Source organism: Anguilla rostrata, chromosome 14 (assembly GCF_018555375.3).
Source record: "Anguilla rostrata isolate EN2019 chromosome 14, ASM1855537v3, whole genome shotgun sequence".
NCBI classification, from domain to species: domain Eukaryota; kingdom Metazoa; phylum Chordata; class Actinopteri; order Anguilliformes; family Anguillidae; genus Anguilla; species Anguilla rostrata.
Window position 1 is genome coordinate 17,564,693 of NC_057946.1, and position 17,358 is coordinate 17,582,050.

General features: G+C 47.6%; 1 protein-coding gene across 1 annotated transcript; it reads left to right on the forward strand.

The window, feature by feature from the left end:
• Nucleotides 1-18: 18 nt before the first annotated feature.
• nup188 (nucleoporin 188) lies at nucleotides 19-17,118 on the forward strand. The gene is made up of 44 exons (XM_064308895.1): nucleotides 19-169; nucleotides 995-1,049; nucleotides 1,378-1,451; nucleotides 1,576-1,660; nucleotides 1,733-1,813; nucleotides 2,465-2,509; nucleotides 3,061-3,153; nucleotides 3,369-3,488; nucleotides 3,725-3,936; nucleotides 4,074-4,188; nucleotides 4,711-4,911; nucleotides 5,172-5,261; nucleotides 5,388-5,453; nucleotides 5,851-5,970; nucleotides 6,066-6,192; nucleotides 6,408-6,563; nucleotides 6,808-6,934; nucleotides 7,068-7,155; nucleotides 7,247-7,323; nucleotides 7,523-7,637; nucleotides 7,843-7,963; nucleotides 8,189-8,255; nucleotides 8,367-8,492; nucleotides 8,703-8,939; nucleotides 9,234-9,354; nucleotides 9,489-9,695; nucleotides 9,873-10,042; nucleotides 10,283-10,352; nucleotides 10,508-10,575; nucleotides 10,744-10,939; nucleotides 11,130-11,207; nucleotides 11,470-11,555; nucleotides 11,717-11,862; nucleotides 11,992-12,173; nucleotides 12,479-12,679; nucleotides 13,205-13,297; nucleotides 13,391-13,549; nucleotides 13,744-13,881; nucleotides 14,145-14,219; nucleotides 14,715-14,936; nucleotides 15,037-15,168; nucleotides 15,367-15,440; nucleotides 15,522-15,651; nucleotides 16,054-17,118. The coding sequence occupies exons 1-44, from the start codon at nucleotides 99-101 to the stop codon at nucleotides 16,231-16,233; spliced, it is 5,397 nt and encodes a 1,798-aa protein (XP_064164965.1). The 5' UTR covers nucleotides 19-98; the 3' UTR covers nucleotides 16,234-17,118.
• Nucleotides 17,119-17,358: the final 240 nt, after the last annotated feature.

Sequence of the window (17,358 nt, forward strand, 5' to 3'; positions counted from 1 at the left end):
CTCTCAAATTCAGTGAAATAACATTATTTTAATTTTATTTATTATTCACGATTACGTACTTCCTCGGAGGTCAAACTCCCTAAACACTGATTGGTCAGATGACGAAGGTGCGCGCATTGACGGGTCACGTGGAGGGGGGGAAGATGGCGGCCTCGAAGATGTGTGGAAGGTATTGAAAGAAAAAAATAAAGGGTTATTTTTTTAAATAAATTATTTTGCATACGTCGTATTTTGTCGAATGACCTTTACACTGGAGACTATTGCTGTAAAATAAATGTAGCAACGTCGAAAAATTTGTGAGCGCGTAATTAGCTGATTAAATCTTCCTGTATGTCATCAGCTAGCAGGCTAACAAGCTAGAGCCAGTTTTATTCGAGAGGGAACGCGTGTGCACTTTGAACATTTAGCGCACGTTAGTTTTAAAAGCACGCCCCGCAAACGTATATTTTAAGAGAGATGTTGAAATTCAGCACGTTTCGTTCTTGACAGTCGTTGTTTTATACATGAAAAGTACTTCTAGTGCTAGCTATCTTTACCTAAGCAAGTCTGGCTGACAACTTTGGCTGTGAAACGAAAGCTAAAATGTATTGAAAGCCAAACCGACACATTGCTAATATACCTAACTTGTTATCACGCTAAGTTTGTAACTAATTAATAGTGTCTCCTATCATAAATAATTTGCCAAGGAACGTTGGCTGGCTAGTTACTCATTTTAAATATGTAACTCACGGACGAGTTATTTGGACGAGCAAGCTTTTATTTAGGTTACCTACGTATTACGTAAAATTCCATATGACTGGCAGTCCACGCTAATCACACTACATTACTTAATTCATTTGTCGCCTTTGTCTTAGCCAAATTGACAGCTAACGTTAGCTAGATGAAAAAGCAGGTTTGGCTAATACTTTTGATACGATCGTGTAAAAAGAGTGGACTGAGTGGAATGGCAGGCAGGTATGAAACCTGATTTTGTAACGAGCGTCTGTTTTTGCAGGAGCAGTCGAGAGCTATGGACCATCCTGCTGGGAAGATCAGCATTGAGAGAACCGGTACGACCGATTTAACAGTATGCGTTCATGTGCTGCTGATGAACATAGCTAGTACAATGTAGATGCTACTTTTTGCATCCAGCTAAGTGGAGAATTAGTTGCTAGGTTTCGAATATAATTTGAAACTTGGGAATATTTGATTCTAGACTTAGACGTATGTGAAAAAGTGATATTTTGGTATTATAGTGTTGTTCTAGCCATAGTTCATGTAACACATAGTCTATACTTCACTAAGTTTCACAAACTTAGTATACTGTCTTTAGTTGACTGAGGGAGAATGTGATACAGTCCAGTATTGTCAGTCTATTTTTTTTCTTCATGCACCAAGGCCCAAATCGAAGCAGAACTGGACCGAAATTGGGAGCGCTTGCACTTGGGATTGTGTTACTACAAAACACCCAGGTATGTTATGATTTAGCATGTTCTGCTGAGGTATGTGTCCTATTACCTTGGCTTGGTTATTCATGCCAAAATGTAATAAATTATGATAAAGTGTTTGTTCTGAAATTTGTATTCCCTCTTGTAGTACATCGTCAGCTGACAAGTTGAAGGCTGATAAGAATGTTACCCAACCAATGAAAGACTTTGGCTTGAGAATCAGTAAAATCCTGGTAAGTATCTGTGGGTATGGAGGTTGGCTTTGAATTTTAGAAGTAAGCCTGATATATTTCAATTTCTTTCAGGGTCTGGATGAACAGCAGAGTGTACAGATATTGGAATGTTACTTGCAGGAGGATTACAGAGGGACTCGCAATACCATGAAGGTACAGAGTCCCTACAATGCAAAGACACAGTAGTTGGAGGATAAATGGGTAACACTTTCTGTGAAGTATCCTACATATGTCCAGCCTAACACTTTCAAAATCATCATCATATGTCATAGACTGTGCAACGTCATCATTGATAGAAATATAATGTCATTAAGCACTTGTGTCTGTGACACTAGCATGACCAGAGAGAGAGTGTATATATTCACATTTTGACTGACTGAATACAGAAATAAGTCAACATAATTTCAAGAAAGGTATAAACCCTTTGAATATGTGTAATTCTACATGTGCATAACTGCATAATTTGTATAATTGTCTTGGAAGATTTTTTTGTGCACTAGGCAAAGGAAGTTGACTTCAGTGGTGTGTTAAATGAATAGAAATAGATAATGTGGTAGGGAGGACAGTGAAGGAGCAAGTGAAAAATTCTCTAGATTCTGATTTGGTATGTTAGGGTAATGTTACTTACCGTATGATACAGATGACGTTTAATATATTGTGAACCACTGTGATGACTGATGTGAGTGTAAATCAATACAAATACTGTGCTGTTGACAGCTTGTGTATATCTTGTATAAACCCTTCAGAGAATCTCTTATCAGGGGGTTTAAGACATTGTAATAATTGTACATTTTATGTTGTCAGTCTGTCCTACAGGATGAAAGGCAGAGTCAAGCCCTGCTGTTGAAGGTGTGTATTGCTAAATCAGCCACTATTTGTGTTACCTTATCTTCATGTAGTATTTGGGATAATTATGTAATGAATGGGCAAACCCTGTTATAAATTCTGAAGATTTAAAATTGAAGACCATCTTATAAATTCTTCCATTCTCTTTGTTCATTGGAGTTGAACACTGTCAACAAAAATGCTGCATACAAGGAAAAGCACCTCATATCTCATGTCATATGTGATGGAGGATCATACACAATTTTGTGCTGCTTTGCTGCCAGTGGTCCCAGGGCTCATGTTTGTATCAATGGTGTCATGGATTCCACCGAGTAATAGGACATTTTAGGACATATGTGACATTTAGAACGCGAGTGTAACATTGGGTATTTTTCATCATTTTAAATGATTTAATCCAGGTATAATTTAGTGTAGAAGCTCTTTGTTATTGCATTCACGTGCTGCATAAATGCACCTGTATTCATCCTCACTTGTCATCTCTATGAACATGTTGACTTGTGTGTTTATGTGTAGCATTGCCACTGTCCCTGACTGCTTCCTGTCTCTCTGTGTAGATTGCTGACTATTACTATGAGGAGCGGATCTGTCTGTTGCGCTGTGTGCTGCTCCTCCTGACCTTCTTCCAGGATGAGAGGCATCCATTCAGGGTGTGGTGCTCATATCGGTGTGGGGGAAATGTAGTGTAGCTGCCTGCAGAGGCTGAGTGTCTTAGAGAACCCTGTTTGACTGGGCGGAATTGAACTGTAATATGTGACTGAGCAAGGCAGAGGCCTAACGTGTAGAATATGAAATTTCACAATAAGAGTTGAGCATTCCAGCCCTTGCTTGTCTCCAGTGGTGACGCTGTTAATTCATCACTCAGGCGGAGTACTCCAACTGTGTGAGCAAGTTGGAGAAGGACCTTGTGATCAAGTACCAACAGCAGTTTGAGACCCTGTTCAAAGCTGAGGCACCAACATGGGAGACCCATGGAAACCTCATGGTACATTTAAAAAATATTATTATGTATTTATTCTTAATGTCTTGGTTGTTCAGTTAATTTCCCAGAATTGCACTGCATGTACACAAAGCCAGTCTATTCTTACATTATTTCAATCCTGTTTATGTGAATGTGATGTGGCTTAGTGTACTCTGGTCTTTAGCACTGTGGTGCCTGGTGTCTGTGCTGCTGTGGCCGTGTAATGGACATTTAGCACTGTATCTCTTTGCTCTGTGGAGACGGAGAGGCAGGCGTCTCGTTGGTTCCTGCAGTGTCTTCGGGAGCAGTCCCTCCTTTTGGAAATCCTCTTTGTGTACTATGCCTACTTCGAGATGGCACCAGCAGACCTGCTCTCCCTTACCAAGATCTTCAAGGAACAAGGTTTTGGACAAAGGCAGACAAACAGACATCTGGTAGACAAGAGTATGGATGTGCTGGTTGATCGGATTGGGTGAGAATCAGCAGATCCCTGCTTCTGATTTATATTTGTCTTGCCATTCTTGATGTTCTTATGCCTTGTTTGTGTGGTGGTGATTCTTGCTGAATGTTTAACATTTTTATTTGCTTTTCCCCTGCACTGTTTTGCAGGTACCTAAGTTCTCTGATCCTGGTGGAGGGGATGGACATTGATTTCCTGCACAAGTGTGCTCTTGAGGATCGCACAGAGCAGCACCAGTTTTCAAATTGTCCTGACATCTGCAAAGTAAGATCACATTACTAGTCTGTGCTGTACATTGTATACTGGCCATTAATGTTTTGTGTTGGAAGATGAGCAAGGATGAGTTACTTGAGCCAGTCTTTTGAGAGTACCTGGCATGCCTCCTACCTGACTGGCTTCTGTATAGAAGTTAAACCTAAATACTTCAGCTAGAAACCTGAAGGCTGAAGATGGAGCCTGGTGCATGTGATACAGGTTTATATGTATATATGCAAAAGAAAACAAACATAAAAAGCATGTCTTTCAGGTAGTCCCCCTCCTGCTATATTATTTTGGGGATGTAATCAATTCTTTTAGTTTTTTTATCAGTGGAAATTATCAGTTTTGTCAGTTGCATAGGTGATAATAAGTGCTTCATTTTGTGGGCTGCTTCAGGTTTTATTTCCAGTGCTGTTGACTGGTCAGTTTTTAACTCTGAAGTTCTGCTCTCTAGCTCGGAGCATGTTAGGTGGTCTTATTGTAAAGATTTGTAACACCACCCTGTTCTTCACTTCTGAACCTCTTCAGGAGATGGACCAGATTCTGCTGACTTTCGGAGACATCCCGCACCACGCCCCGGTTCTGTTGGCTTGGGTTCTGCTGCGGCACACCCTCAGCCCAGACGAATCCAGTGCTGTTGTGCGTCGGATCGGCAACACTTCCCTGCAGCTCGCTGTGTTCCAGTACCTGACCACCATGCTCCAGGCGCTGGGTAGCAGTGCCACCAATGTAAGTGATAAACTGGCGACTTCAGTCATCCCTGCACATGCTCAGTACAACAGCGTTCACATATTTTCTCTGACTTACTGCCCTTCTGCCTCAAAATCTTTAATTTGTGTTATTAGTCTTTTTGGCACACGTATTTGCCCACACTTGTATTTCTGGTCATAGGTTTTATGAGGCCCATCTTGTCTGTCCATCAGTATTAATGCAGAAAGTGAACTCAGATATCGCTGGTGTCTGCTGCTCACTCTTCGCTTGTCTTTCAGTGCACGGCCAGTACGGCGCGCATGTGTGTTTACGGACTCATCTCCTTCGTCATCACCTCCTTTGAAGAGGAAACCCTTGGAAGCCAGCAGGTAAGAGTGTGACTTGAACAGTGAAGGAGGATACAAGGTGAAGAGCAGACAGGAGCTCTTTGGCTCGCTGTGGATGGGTGGAAATAGTTGGCTCCCACCAGGCTGTAACATGGTCTTTTTTTCCAGCACCTGATAAACGTGGCGTGCGAAGTCCTCGCTGCTCCTAACCTGGCTGAGCTCTTCTGGGAGACTGTGAGTTGAGGGAATTACAGGATTTTAAAATAGCACAATTATTTACTCTCTGGGTTGTTTCAGAATATAAGTGAACATTATTGTTGTATTTAGATAATGCTTCCCCCATTCATCTTTGTGCACTCCACTTCTGTGAATAGACCTCATATAAGAGAAAATTCTGGGACAGATGATATTCCTAAAAAAACAGATTGTGCTGTTTAAAAGAAAAAAAGATGGTTAAATGTCTTCAGTAATTAATCACCGGCCTATTTATAAATGTGTCAGCACTTGCAATTCAAACGCGCTGAAATTTAACATGCAGGTTTGCTGAGAATGCTTCAGGTGTGTTGAAGCCAGGCCTGGGCTGGGCTTTGGTTTCTTGGGGTGAATTCTGATGCTGATTTGGTTTGTGCAGAAGCCGACGGCGGGACTGGGGATGATCCTGGACAGCGCTGTGGGGATGTTCCCTCACAAGATCGGCCCGCTTCTGCAGCTGCTGACCGCACTGCTGTCTGACAAGCCCACCGCCAAGAAGGTACAGCACAGCCCCGGGAGCAGGCTCTGCTCTTCACACCGGTCCTCATGTCTCAGGCAGGGCCATGCTGCTAACGCTTACTGCTTGTCTTACAGGTCTACAGCTTTCTGGACAAGATGATCTTCTACACGGAGGTGTACAAACACAAGCCCAGTGACATCATGTCCCGGGAGGACGAGACCCTGTGGCGCAGGCAGACCCCCAAGCTCCTCTACCCGCTCGGTACGAGGCGCTACTGCACAGACCGGCAGGGCTGAGCTTTTAATGTGAACACGTTTAATCAGCCATTCATGATGATGCGAATGTGTGCGCTCGCTTGCCTCTTTTATAGGACAGTTTTGTTTTTAATTGGCTTCCTGGTTGTGCATAGATTTGTATGTTAAATTGTGTCGCTGTAGGGAACTGTGTGAGTTATTAACATGGTGGTCCTCCCGTAGGTCTGGGCCAGACCAATCTGCGCATGCCTCAGGGCTCCCTGGGTCAGGTGGTCCCTGGGGAGCAGGGCTACATGGTGCGCTGGGATTACTCCTACAGCTCCTGGACGCTGTTCACCTGCGAGATCGAGATGCTGCTGCACGTGGTCTCCACTGCGGGTGAGCCTGTCCGCCTCCCCTCTGCCTGCCCCGCACGTGGCCCCGCCCCCCACTGCCTGCCCCGCACGTGTCCCGCCCCTCCCTCTGCCCGTGCCCGCACGTGCCCCAGCCTCCCTCTGCCTGCCCTGCCGCCCCCCCCCCCCCCCACCTGCCCTGCCCGCCACCACGACCCCCCCTCTGCCCACCCTGCCGTCTGCCAACGACAGCGCCATGACCTCGGCCCTCCCCTCTGCTTCCCCCCCAGACGTGATCATGCACTGCGAGAGGGTGAAGCCCATCCTGGACCTGGTGCACAAGGTGATCAGCACCGACTGGACCGTGTCTGACTGCCTCCTGCCCATCACCTCCCGCATCTACATGCTGCTGCAGAGGTGAGAGCTCCTGGGTTCAGATCACAACCAGAGCGCTGCCTCCCTTTCCTATGCCATTGAGTTATGCACTTGTGCAGTCAGGCCTGGGGCTTAGGAGAATGATCTCTATTGACTGTGTGCCTTTCTTGTTCAGACTGACCTCGGTGATAAACCCCCCTGTGGATGTGATAGCCTCCTGTGTGAGCTGCCTGATTGTGCTGGCTGCACGGATGCCTGGGAAGGTACGAGGAGCAGAACGGGTTCTGGGTTTGTGTCTTTGACTCCCTGAGAGACGCCAACACTTCCTACTAAAATCCCTTGTCTTCTGCTTAGGTTTGGTCCAGCTTACACCACACTGGCTTCCTTCCATTCGCCTCCACCCCCCTCACCAACATGGCGCAGTCCATCAGGTGAGTCCCCCCCCCCCCCCCCCAGTGGACCTCGCACATTTCATTCAACAAGGGGGTGGAAAGTGAGCCTTCTCAAGTTCTACTGGGAATCGGAATAACAATAAGCATTTGGGAAAGAGAAATGATACACGTTCATGTGGCATTCTATATGAACGTGTGATGCATCCCTCCGTCTTTCCCCTGTGGTGTCCGTTTTTAGTGCTGAGGGCATGAAGGCCGGTAACTATGGCAACCTGCTGGTGCTGATCGAGCAGCCTCGGGGCGAGTACGCGGTCACCATTGCTTTCCTGCGCCTCGTCACCACCCTCGTCAAGGTAATGAAATGGCTCCTCCTCCTCATTCAGAGGTCTGGGCCTCTGCTGGCTGAGCCCCTTGCGTGATGGACAGACACGGATTCATCACTTAATTAAACTGTAATGCTTATCTTCAGAAGACCGGCCCTCTCTGTTCACAAAGCTTTAAATGACACGATGATGAAAATGGCTGTAAATGAATTTGCGTGCATTTTTTCCCCTTCAGGGCCAGCTGGGAAGCACCCAGAACAAAGGCCTGGTCCCCTGTGTGCTGCTGGTGCTGAAGGAGATGCTGCCCACCTACCACAAGTGGCGCTACAACACCTATGGAGTGAGAGAGAGGATAGGTATGAGGAGGCAAGGCATTTATTTATGGGTGATTCGTCGTGGAGTTCGCAGCGGAACTTCTTACACTAGGTCTTATTTAGTGATTTTATTCTTTTTATGTTTGTAAATGAAGTTTAGCTTGTTGTGTGGTGCTTGTGGAGCCCTGGGGAAGGGAAAGCCTTGTTTCTGTGCTCTAACCCCGCTCGGACACACTAGTCACCCCTCACTTTGCTCCCTGCCCCCAGGCTACCTGATCCTGGAGCTCATCCATGCCATTCTTAACCTGAGTCCTGAAGGAGAGTCGCAGGGAAGGTACGGAAGGGCGGGTCTACTCGCTGCGTTTTTGCATTTTCCCATGCTGTCACCGTTAGGTTATGTAAGTTATGCAAGTCTAACTGCTGATCCCTGTTCCTGTTCCTGCAGCACCCCCAGTCTGCAGTCCCTCTGTATCTACAGCCTGGCCAACACTGACGCAGGCCAGGCAGTGGTGAACATCATGGGAATCGGGGTGGACACCATCGATGTGGTGCTGGCAGCCCAGCCCAGCAGGTGAACTCCTCAGGCTGTGTAGGGTATGGGGTGTGGGGTGTGTGTGGTATATTGGTGTGTGGAGTGGGGTCTGTGGGGTGTAGTGTGGTGTAGTGTATTGTTGTGTGGGTGTGGGTGGTGTGTGTGTGGAGTGGGGTCTGTATTGCAGTGTAGTGTGGTGTGGTGTTCACTGTGTTTGAGTACTTCCTGTCACTCCCTCCCTGTTTGCAGCGGTGGGTCTGAGGGTCCAGGCCAGATCCTCATCCAGACGGTGAAACTGGCCTTCTCCGTCACCAACAACGTGATCCGGCTGAAGCCTCCGTCTGACGTGGTGTCGCCGCTGGAGCAGGCTCTGACACAGCACGGTGAGACCACTGCCCCCTGGTGGCCGAGCCCTTTGGCTTTTCTCAAAATACTTGGCACATTTCCGGAGGAAATTCTTTACCCTGGCGTATTCATCATATCATTGTTTTCTTAAACAAAGCCTCTTGTTTATGATGCATTCACAAGCATTTATTTTTAGCATGTGGTAGGTCCAGATAGTTTTAGCATTATGCAAGAAGTAGGCAGGTACCAAATGTAGTTTGTTCCCTGAAAAGCTGTAAAGAAGACTACCTGAACGTGTACCTTGTTAAATAAAATGTTTTTTTAATGTTTTGGTGCCCTGCCAATATGTAATTAATGTAAATATGTAAGCATTATTTCACCTTTTTACGTTCAAACTTAAGTGAGCTACCCTGATGCCAAATTTTTGATTTCAAGGTGTGCCCCTGGCCAACAATCTAAAGATTGCATTCACTGCGATAGTTACATCTACACATACAAACTGACATTTCAGGTGGCTGCACAACCGATTGCGTCTGCAAGAGACCCCTCTGCCACGGTAACCTGCCTCACCTGCCAATCTGCAGGCCTCATCTCAGCAGTGTTATATAGAACATCCAGTTTAAGGTGTAAAATCCTTTGTGCTTCAGGTTGGGATTGTCCAGTTAGGCTTTGGTTTGATTTGATTGGCAGGTGGCCCCCATGTCAGTGTACGCGTGCCTGGGCAGTGACGCGGCAGCGATCCGAGACGCTTTCCTGATCAGGCTGCAGAGCAAGACCGAGGATGTGCGCATCAAGGTCATGACCCTGGAGTTTTTGACTGTTGCTGTGGAAACGCAGCCTGGCCTAATTGAGCTTTTCCTCAACCTGGAAGTAAAAGACGGGCCTGAGGGGTCAAAGGTGAGAGTCTCAATGACTTGTGGTTCCATAGGTGAAGTCTGTATTAAGAAGATTGGAGTGCGTTGTCACGTCAATGCTGTTGAATGTTTGAGAACGGAATAATAAGATGCTCATGAGTGCGCTGGCGTGACTGCGGTGTTTGCACTGTGCAGTGACACGCTAACCGCTTGTGTGCAGGAGTTCCTGCTGGGGGAGTGGAGCTGTCTGCAGGTGGTGCTGGACCTGATCGACTCCCGGCAGCAGGGGAAGTACTGGTGCCCCCCGCTGTTGCACCGGGCTGCAGTGGCCTTCCTCCACGCCCTGTGGCAGGACCGGCGAGAGAGCGCCATCTCAGTGCTGCGGACCAAGTGAGCGCCACGCCCTCTCCCACCCTCACCCACACTCACTTATTAGCACTAAGACTTCCTGTACATCAGGGGTCTCCCACTCAAATCTGGGAGGGCCAGTGTGTCTACTTGTTTTCTGCATGTTCCTGCAATTAAGTATTTAAGTCATTGATTGGCTTAAGGTTCCATATACTCAGGAGTATACTGTAAATTGGCTGCTGACTGACATTTTAAAATGAACACATGACTATTTCCTGCCAGAGAGAAGTTTTGGGAAAATCTGACGACGACCCTCTTTGGAACTCTTCCTCCCCCTTCAGACACAACAGAGGTATGACTCTTCTGAACAGTTCTGTTTCTTTAATAAATAAATGCATTATTATTTTAGTCGTCTATTAATGATGAATATGAAATTGAAAGCGTTTTACGATGTGTAAGAAAAATGCCTACTATTTTCTTATGCTGATAATTTATCTGCTTTTCCAGCCTTGCATTCTTGAAACATGTGCCTTTGTCATGAAAATCATTGGCCTGGAAATCTACTACGTGGTCAGGTAAGTTAATTTTACGGAGGAAAGTGCAGTCCACAATTAAACTTGCATAAGAGGGTGTGTATGCATTCAACTTCTTTTTAAATGAAATGTCCTTATAATTCAGTTATGTGGTAAAGGTTTTTATACAGCGTACACATCCCTCTGTATTGTGGCCTGTGTGTTTCTCAGTGGCTCCCTGGAGCAGTCTCTGAAGGACACTCTGAAGAGGTTCTCTGTGGGGAAGCGTTATGAGTACTGGTCCCAGTACGTCAAATGCCTGGTGTGCCACATGGCGGAGACCGAGGAGGATGAGATCCGCTCCTTCTCCGAGTGCCAGATGCTCATTTCCGCTTGGAGAATGCTGCTCATCCTCTCCACCAGCCATGTGAGTGACTTCCTGAGCCGTCGTGATGTAACTTCCTGTTTGCACCCTGACTGCTGTATGGTCACTGCCTCCTGGTAGCTCCTGCAGCCGTACCGTTGGAATGGTATCCCTGGTATTATTGGCTGAGAGGACATGGTAACCATGCGGAGCTTCGTTCTGATTGGTTGCTGTGCTTGTGTTTTCTGCCCAGTCGGATGTGATGCTGCTGACAGACGACTCCACCCGGCTAAAGCTCTTCATGGACGTGTTGGACGGCACCAAATCTGCTGTGAGCGTTTTGAAACATTTAAACATTATCAGTGGATTATAAATGATTACGTTTTATACGAAATGGGGGTGTTTCCCACATTTGGACTGCTTCACAACCTTTGTCCCTCAAATATGGCTGTTATGTGTAGCTTGTGCAAGAAATTGTATGGTCTAATAAGAATACAGTTCCAGTGACTGTAACACCCCTGGTTCTTGCCTGTATAGAGTGAAATGCGCTAGTGCTTTACGCTTCCTCACCCCTGGTCTTCTGCTGTCCACAGCTGCTGGTGCCCATGTCAGTGCACTGCCTACGCCTGGGCTCCATGATGGCCACACTGCTGCTTATCCTGCTCAAACACTGGAAGAGGTTGGAATTTTCACACACACAAAAAATGCTGAAGCGCCATCTAGAGTGGCATTGTTGCCATTGCAATACTCATGACTCGCTGAATGCAAAATTCTCATGTGCCAATTAACCCACTGTGGGTTTTTCTCTTGCTCTCCTTCCTTTACACACCCTCCCCTCAGCGTGGTGGCGTCGGCCCCTGATGTGCTGCTGCCGCTCTCTCTGATCCTGGAGAGCATTGTGCAGGAGGACCAGCAGCAGATGGAGAGGACCAAGGCCAAAGTGTTCTCCGCTCTCATCTCCGTCCTGCAGATCCAGGGCCTCAGCGGTCAGTGTGTCTCTGCGCTGCTCTGACGTAGACGGCCTGGTGCCCAGCGTGGGCTGTGTTCCGAGCCTGTGCTGCATGTTCTGAGCCTGTGCCGCGCGTTCTTAACCCGTGCTGTTGATGATGGATCAGGTGGCGAGATTTCCCAGCTGCCCCAGCTCCTGCTGTGCGTGTGCGAGACGGTGCAGGACGAGGCCCTGGCCTTGATGGACAGCACGCGTCACGTGGCTCTGGCAGGGGACGTCCCTGAGGACAAAGACAGCATGGAGACGGACGTGGCTCCGCGGAGCCTGCATCAGGACCAGAGAGACGGGGTGAGAGGCCTTACACTCGCTGGGCTGTTGGAGTGTAATTCTGAGTGGTTTTATTGGATCTGTCTGGGCTTAAAGGCTCTAGGAACACTGCTCTGGGACACTCTGTGATCACTCCCCCAGGTCTGGGTTTGGGTTTCAATACTTTCTCTCCCAGGTGTAGGTTTATAGGTGTTTGTTACGAGACTTGCTTATTTCTTTAAGAGAAATACCTGCATGAAGGTGTGTGTGTGTGTGCGTGTGCACTGATGGTGCGTGTCTCCTGAAGGTGTGTGTGCATGCTTAGTGACTGTATGTTTCTCCTGCAGGTGTGTGTGCTGGCGCTGCACCTGGCGAAGGAGCTGTGCAGGGTGGATGAGGACGGGGAGCACTGGCCGCTGGTGCTGCGCAAGCTGCCGGTCCTGCCCTCGGTGCTGAGCGCCCTGGAGCTGAGCCTGCGGCTCAAACAGAACCTGTACTTCACTGAGGCTGCGCTGCACCTGCTGCTCACACTCGCGCGCACCGCACAGGTGAGCACCACACCGCACACTCAGACATGCTCACAGTGATACAGGACATTAACATAGTCAGTGCATGGAATCCTCTAAGTGTTTCTGTTGTGTTTAGCAGCGCCCTGTATTTAGACAGCTTTAGCATACCAATGGAGTTTGACCTGTGTTTCCTGAACTACAGCTTGTGTGTTTCCTGCACTACAGCCTGTGTGTTTCCTGCACTACAGCCTGTGTGTTTCCTGCACTACAGCCTGTGTGTTTCCTGCACTACAGCCTGTGTGTTTCCTGCACTACAGCCTGTGTGTTTACTGCACTACAGCCTGTGTGTTTAGTGCACTACAGCCTGTGTGTTTACTGCACTACAGCTTGTGTGTTTAGTGCACTACAGCCTGTGTGTTTCCTGCACTACAGCCTGTGTTTAGTGCACTACAGCCTGTGTGTTTCCTGCACTACAGCCTGTGTGTTTCCTGCACTACAGCCTGTGTGTTTCCTGCACTACAGCCTGTGTGTTTAGTGCACTACAGCCTGTGTGTTCTTCCTCAGGGCGCAGTGGCGGTGGCGGGTGCTGGTGTGATTCAGAGCATCTGCCTGCCCCTGCTGAGCGTGTACGAGATCACCGGCAACGGAGCCTCGCAGGTAAGCGCTGTGGGTACGCTGTCCTGGGCCTTCACCCCCCGTCGGGCCCTGTGCCTCCTTATCTCACGCCTCCTCCTCCTCCTCCTCCTGCAGAGCTCCGGCTTCTCCCGGAAGTCCCAGGACACGCCCTCCTGGCCCGGGGTGTACCGGCTCTGCATGTCCCTGATGGAGAGCCTGCTCAAGACGCTGCGCTACAACTTTGTGAACGAGGCGCTGGACTTTGTGGGAGTCCATCAGGAGCGCATCCTGCAGGTCCGCTGTGTGCACTCTTTCAGTGTGTGTGTGTCAGTGTGTGAGGGCATTCTCAGGAGGGTGAGCGTATGAGCGTGACCCTGATTCACTAAGTGTCTGAAGAGTCAGGACGGTACAGTGGGCACAGTCAGGACGGTATGGCAGACAGTCAGATGGGTGTGGCTGGGCGTGACTCTCTGGCTCCTCTGCCTCAGTGTTTGAATGCGGTGCGGACCGTGCAGAGCCTGGCCTGTCTGGATGAAGCGGACCACACCGTGGGCTTCCTGCTGCAGCTGTCCAGCTTCTGTAAGGAGTGGCAGTTCCACTTACCGCAGCTCCTGCAAGATGTTCAGGTGAGGCACTGCTGCTAGACCACTTTTTCACTTGAATAATGTTTATAGTTCATTTACAGTTAGCACTACTGTACTTTAGTTAAGTGTGTATACATTTATTTCCCTGATATCTGGCTGAATGCCCATACCCACCGGGTCTAATCGTGACTCCCCTGGTCATCACTGACTGCATATCACCAGCTGCATCAGCACCACACCCTAGCACATCCTCCATCATCTTGGTTTGGTAATAGGAGTAAAAATGTGTTTGCCGTTTGTGGCAGGTGAATCTGTGTTACCTGTGCCAGACCTGTACATACCTTCTGCACAGCAAGAAGATGCTGCATCACTATCTCCAGGTAAGGGGAGCCGGCTTTTTGTGTGTAAGCAAGTAGTAATCTCATGATGGATAAGCGATCAGTGAGTAGTACAAAGTTAATAAATTCTGGCATGTAAAATATATACCCAAATCTTGAGAATTCAATTGGAATCCCAATCTAATCCGAATCAATATTTTGTAATGTTCTAAAATGACCTCACCATCAAGGTTTTCATTCATTACCATGAGAAACTCATTATGAGTAGGTATCGGTCATCATTAAATTGACACGCTTTGTGCTCTTTTTTACTTTGAAAAGTTTCCCCATCTGTACAGTCTAAACACAGCTGTATAGTCTAAAAACCTTAATTCTGTCTGTGATGATAATGTTTAAAACAAGTCTGTACGGATCTGAAAATCTTAATGACCTGCTGTATTCCTCCTAAAGATTACATTTTAATACATAAGTTGAGGCAATATTTATTAAATTGTAAAATAAATAGAAAAACCACAGAAAGCCCTTCCTTTCGTCTAGACGAAGAACGGTGACTCATTACCCCCCGGACCCCTGTCCCGGGCCCAGCGGGGGTCCCAGACCCCCTCGAAGCAGCTGGCAGGGGCGGGGGTTGGGGAGCGCGACGAGGCGGAGCAGAAGGCCCTGCTGGCCGTTCAGTGCAGCCTCCTGAAGATCCTCAGCAAGACGCTGGCCACCCTGCAGCACTTCACCCCCGACTGCTGCCAGATCCTGCTGGACCAGGTAACGCGCTGGGCGCTGAGTATGAGAAGCTCGTGTTTTAGTAACAGGCGTCGCTGGATACTTCTGGATACAGTGCTCTCGCCTTGTGTCTCCTGTGCAGTCTCTGGACCTGGCGGAATACCGCACCCTGTTTGTGCTGAGCTTCACCACGCCGGCCTTTGAATCAGACGTTGCCCCTTCATTTGGAACTCTCCTGGCCACCATCAACGTGGCCCTGAGCATGCTGGGAGAGGTGAGACGCCATGAATTGTTATTCACTTATTATTTTAATGATCTTCCTGTTTGATCTTAATAGGTGATACGCAGTACTGCCCTGTGTACCTCTTGTGATGTGAGCTTTGCTTTGTATTGTTGGTGAATAATGGCAAAGCCTGCTTGGGTACATGCTTAACTGAGTTGCTTGTGTACGTCTTCCTGCTTTTTCTTGCAGATTGAGAAGAAGAAAGAGCCAGCGTCCCTAAGTGTTGGGTCTTTGGCCTCATCTGAAGAAACTCAAGCTCTGAAGTAAGATGATGGCAAAAGGCTACATTTTTCTGGATGCAGTGGTGGTTCTCAGTCAGTTAACTGGCATCTCTCTCCCCACAGATCACTGCTGGTTTTTACCATGGAGAACTGCTTCTACGTGTTGATCTCTCAGGCGGTGCGATACCTGAAGGACCCCACAGTGCACCTGAGAGACAAACAGAGGATGAAGCAGGAACTCAGCTCAGAGCTGGTGCGTCATCAACTGTATACCCGTTTCTCTGTCTCCATTTGTCTGTTTTAAAGCCTGTTTTAAGTGTCTTACTGGCACAAGACTTCTGATGGGTGTTTGAATATTTGAGATTACTGTTGAGTCTTGAAGCATGTATAACCTGTAGACCAGGGCTGCCCAACCCTTTTACAGCAGATGTACCACCCTATAGGTTTTCATTTCATCCCTAATGTGGCACACCTGACTGTAATTAGCAACTTGACAAGATTTCTAGCTGTAGAATGAGGTATGCAGTGTAGCTTGAGAGTGAAATCATACAGGGTGGCAGGTCTCCTGGAACAGGGTTGGGCAGCCCTGAAGTAGACCATGGTTGGATAGTTGCTTTGGAATTCCTTGAGTGATGAATCTCTCTTCACACCTCAGAGCACGCTCCTGTCCAGTCTGTCCCGTTACTTCCGCCGTGGGTCTCCCTCATCTCCAGCCAGTGGGCTGCTCCCCTCCCCCCAGAGCAAGCCGTCGACCCCAGGCTCTAAAGGGGGTCCCGAGGGCCAGGAGCCCTTCATCCAGCTGGTGCAGGCCTTCGTCCGGCACGTCCAGAGATAGGAGCTCCCTCGGCTGGGCACTGCACCTCCTGCAGTGCGCTCCTCCTTCCTTTCTGCTCAGGAACCAAGGCATTCTGGGCGGTCTCACAGGGAAACCTACAAACTGTACTGTCAGAAGGCCCTGTGACGCACTTTCAGCGGCCTGGGATGATGACATCATGGAGCAATTCCTGCCAGCACGAGCAGGCGCCAGGATTCCAAACCTCATCACCGCAGCAACACAGGCAAGACCGAGAATCCAGACCTTTAATGGCACAGTCAAAAGACCTGCTACAGACAATAACCATACTGTTTGAATGTGGCTAGATACGGTTTTTGGGATGGCACCCAATTTGACTTGAACATTCTCTTCTAGTGCCACTGGTATTATTTCATTTCAAATCTGGTACTGATTTTGCCCTCAGCAGCCAAACAAATAGAAACCCAACTGAATGTGCAATGGTATGCAGGATTAGTTACTCATCCCATCCTTCCTTTAACTAAGAATGAGATCGCGCTTGGTTTATTATACCTACCTTACTTGAAGTAACTTGGTGGTCTGTAAGGATGTGGAACCTTTAGTTTAAATGAAAATGTTTTCTTTATATTGGGGTTTTTTGTTGACTGACATTTAAGATGGGGACTAATGTTCAAACCAAATCCATCTATGGTGTCTGGTATCGGTTGCAGACTTGGGGTGCAAAAGTGCTGGCATTTAAAGCACTATACTTTTCTCAAAATACACATTGAAAAAAGTATTTCTGCTTCAGATTTACAACCTGGGCAAACTCAGCTCCCCCAGGTTTACTGGCAGAAGTATATATTTTTTAAAAATATGAAAAAGCTATTTTAGACTAAGTATATTGGGAAGAGTGGATCTGAATATCATTAAAGACTTTCAATCTCAGGGTTTCTGACACTATAGGTTTTGTATTTGATTATTCTTGAAGGAAATGTTTAAGAAGGGAACAACGGTATATTAGAAATATGTGCCTAACTTAGTGCTTTCACCCTCATTTGTCAGTCCTCAATGCATGTCAAACACACAGTCTTAGTTGTGCTCTGGCAATGCAATGACTTCATAACACAATGGTGCCAATGAGAAGACCTGTCTGACAAGGTATTTATGATATATCCATAGATAGGT

Bases quoted from the DNA above. Each gene is read 5' to 3' on its own strand.
- nup188 (XM_064308895.1), top strand. From the start codon at position 99: ATGACGAAGGTGCGCGCATTGACGGGTCACGTGGAGGGGGGGAAGATG. The intron at 5,262-5,387 runs GTAAGAGTGTGA...CTTTTTTTCCAG, and splicing joins AAACCCTTGGAAGCCAGCAG to CACCTGATAAACGTGGCGTG. The intron at 7,964-8,188 runs GTATGAGGAGGC...CCCTGCCCCCAG, and splicing joins TGGAGTGAGAGAGAGGATAG to GCTACCTGATCCTGGAGCTC.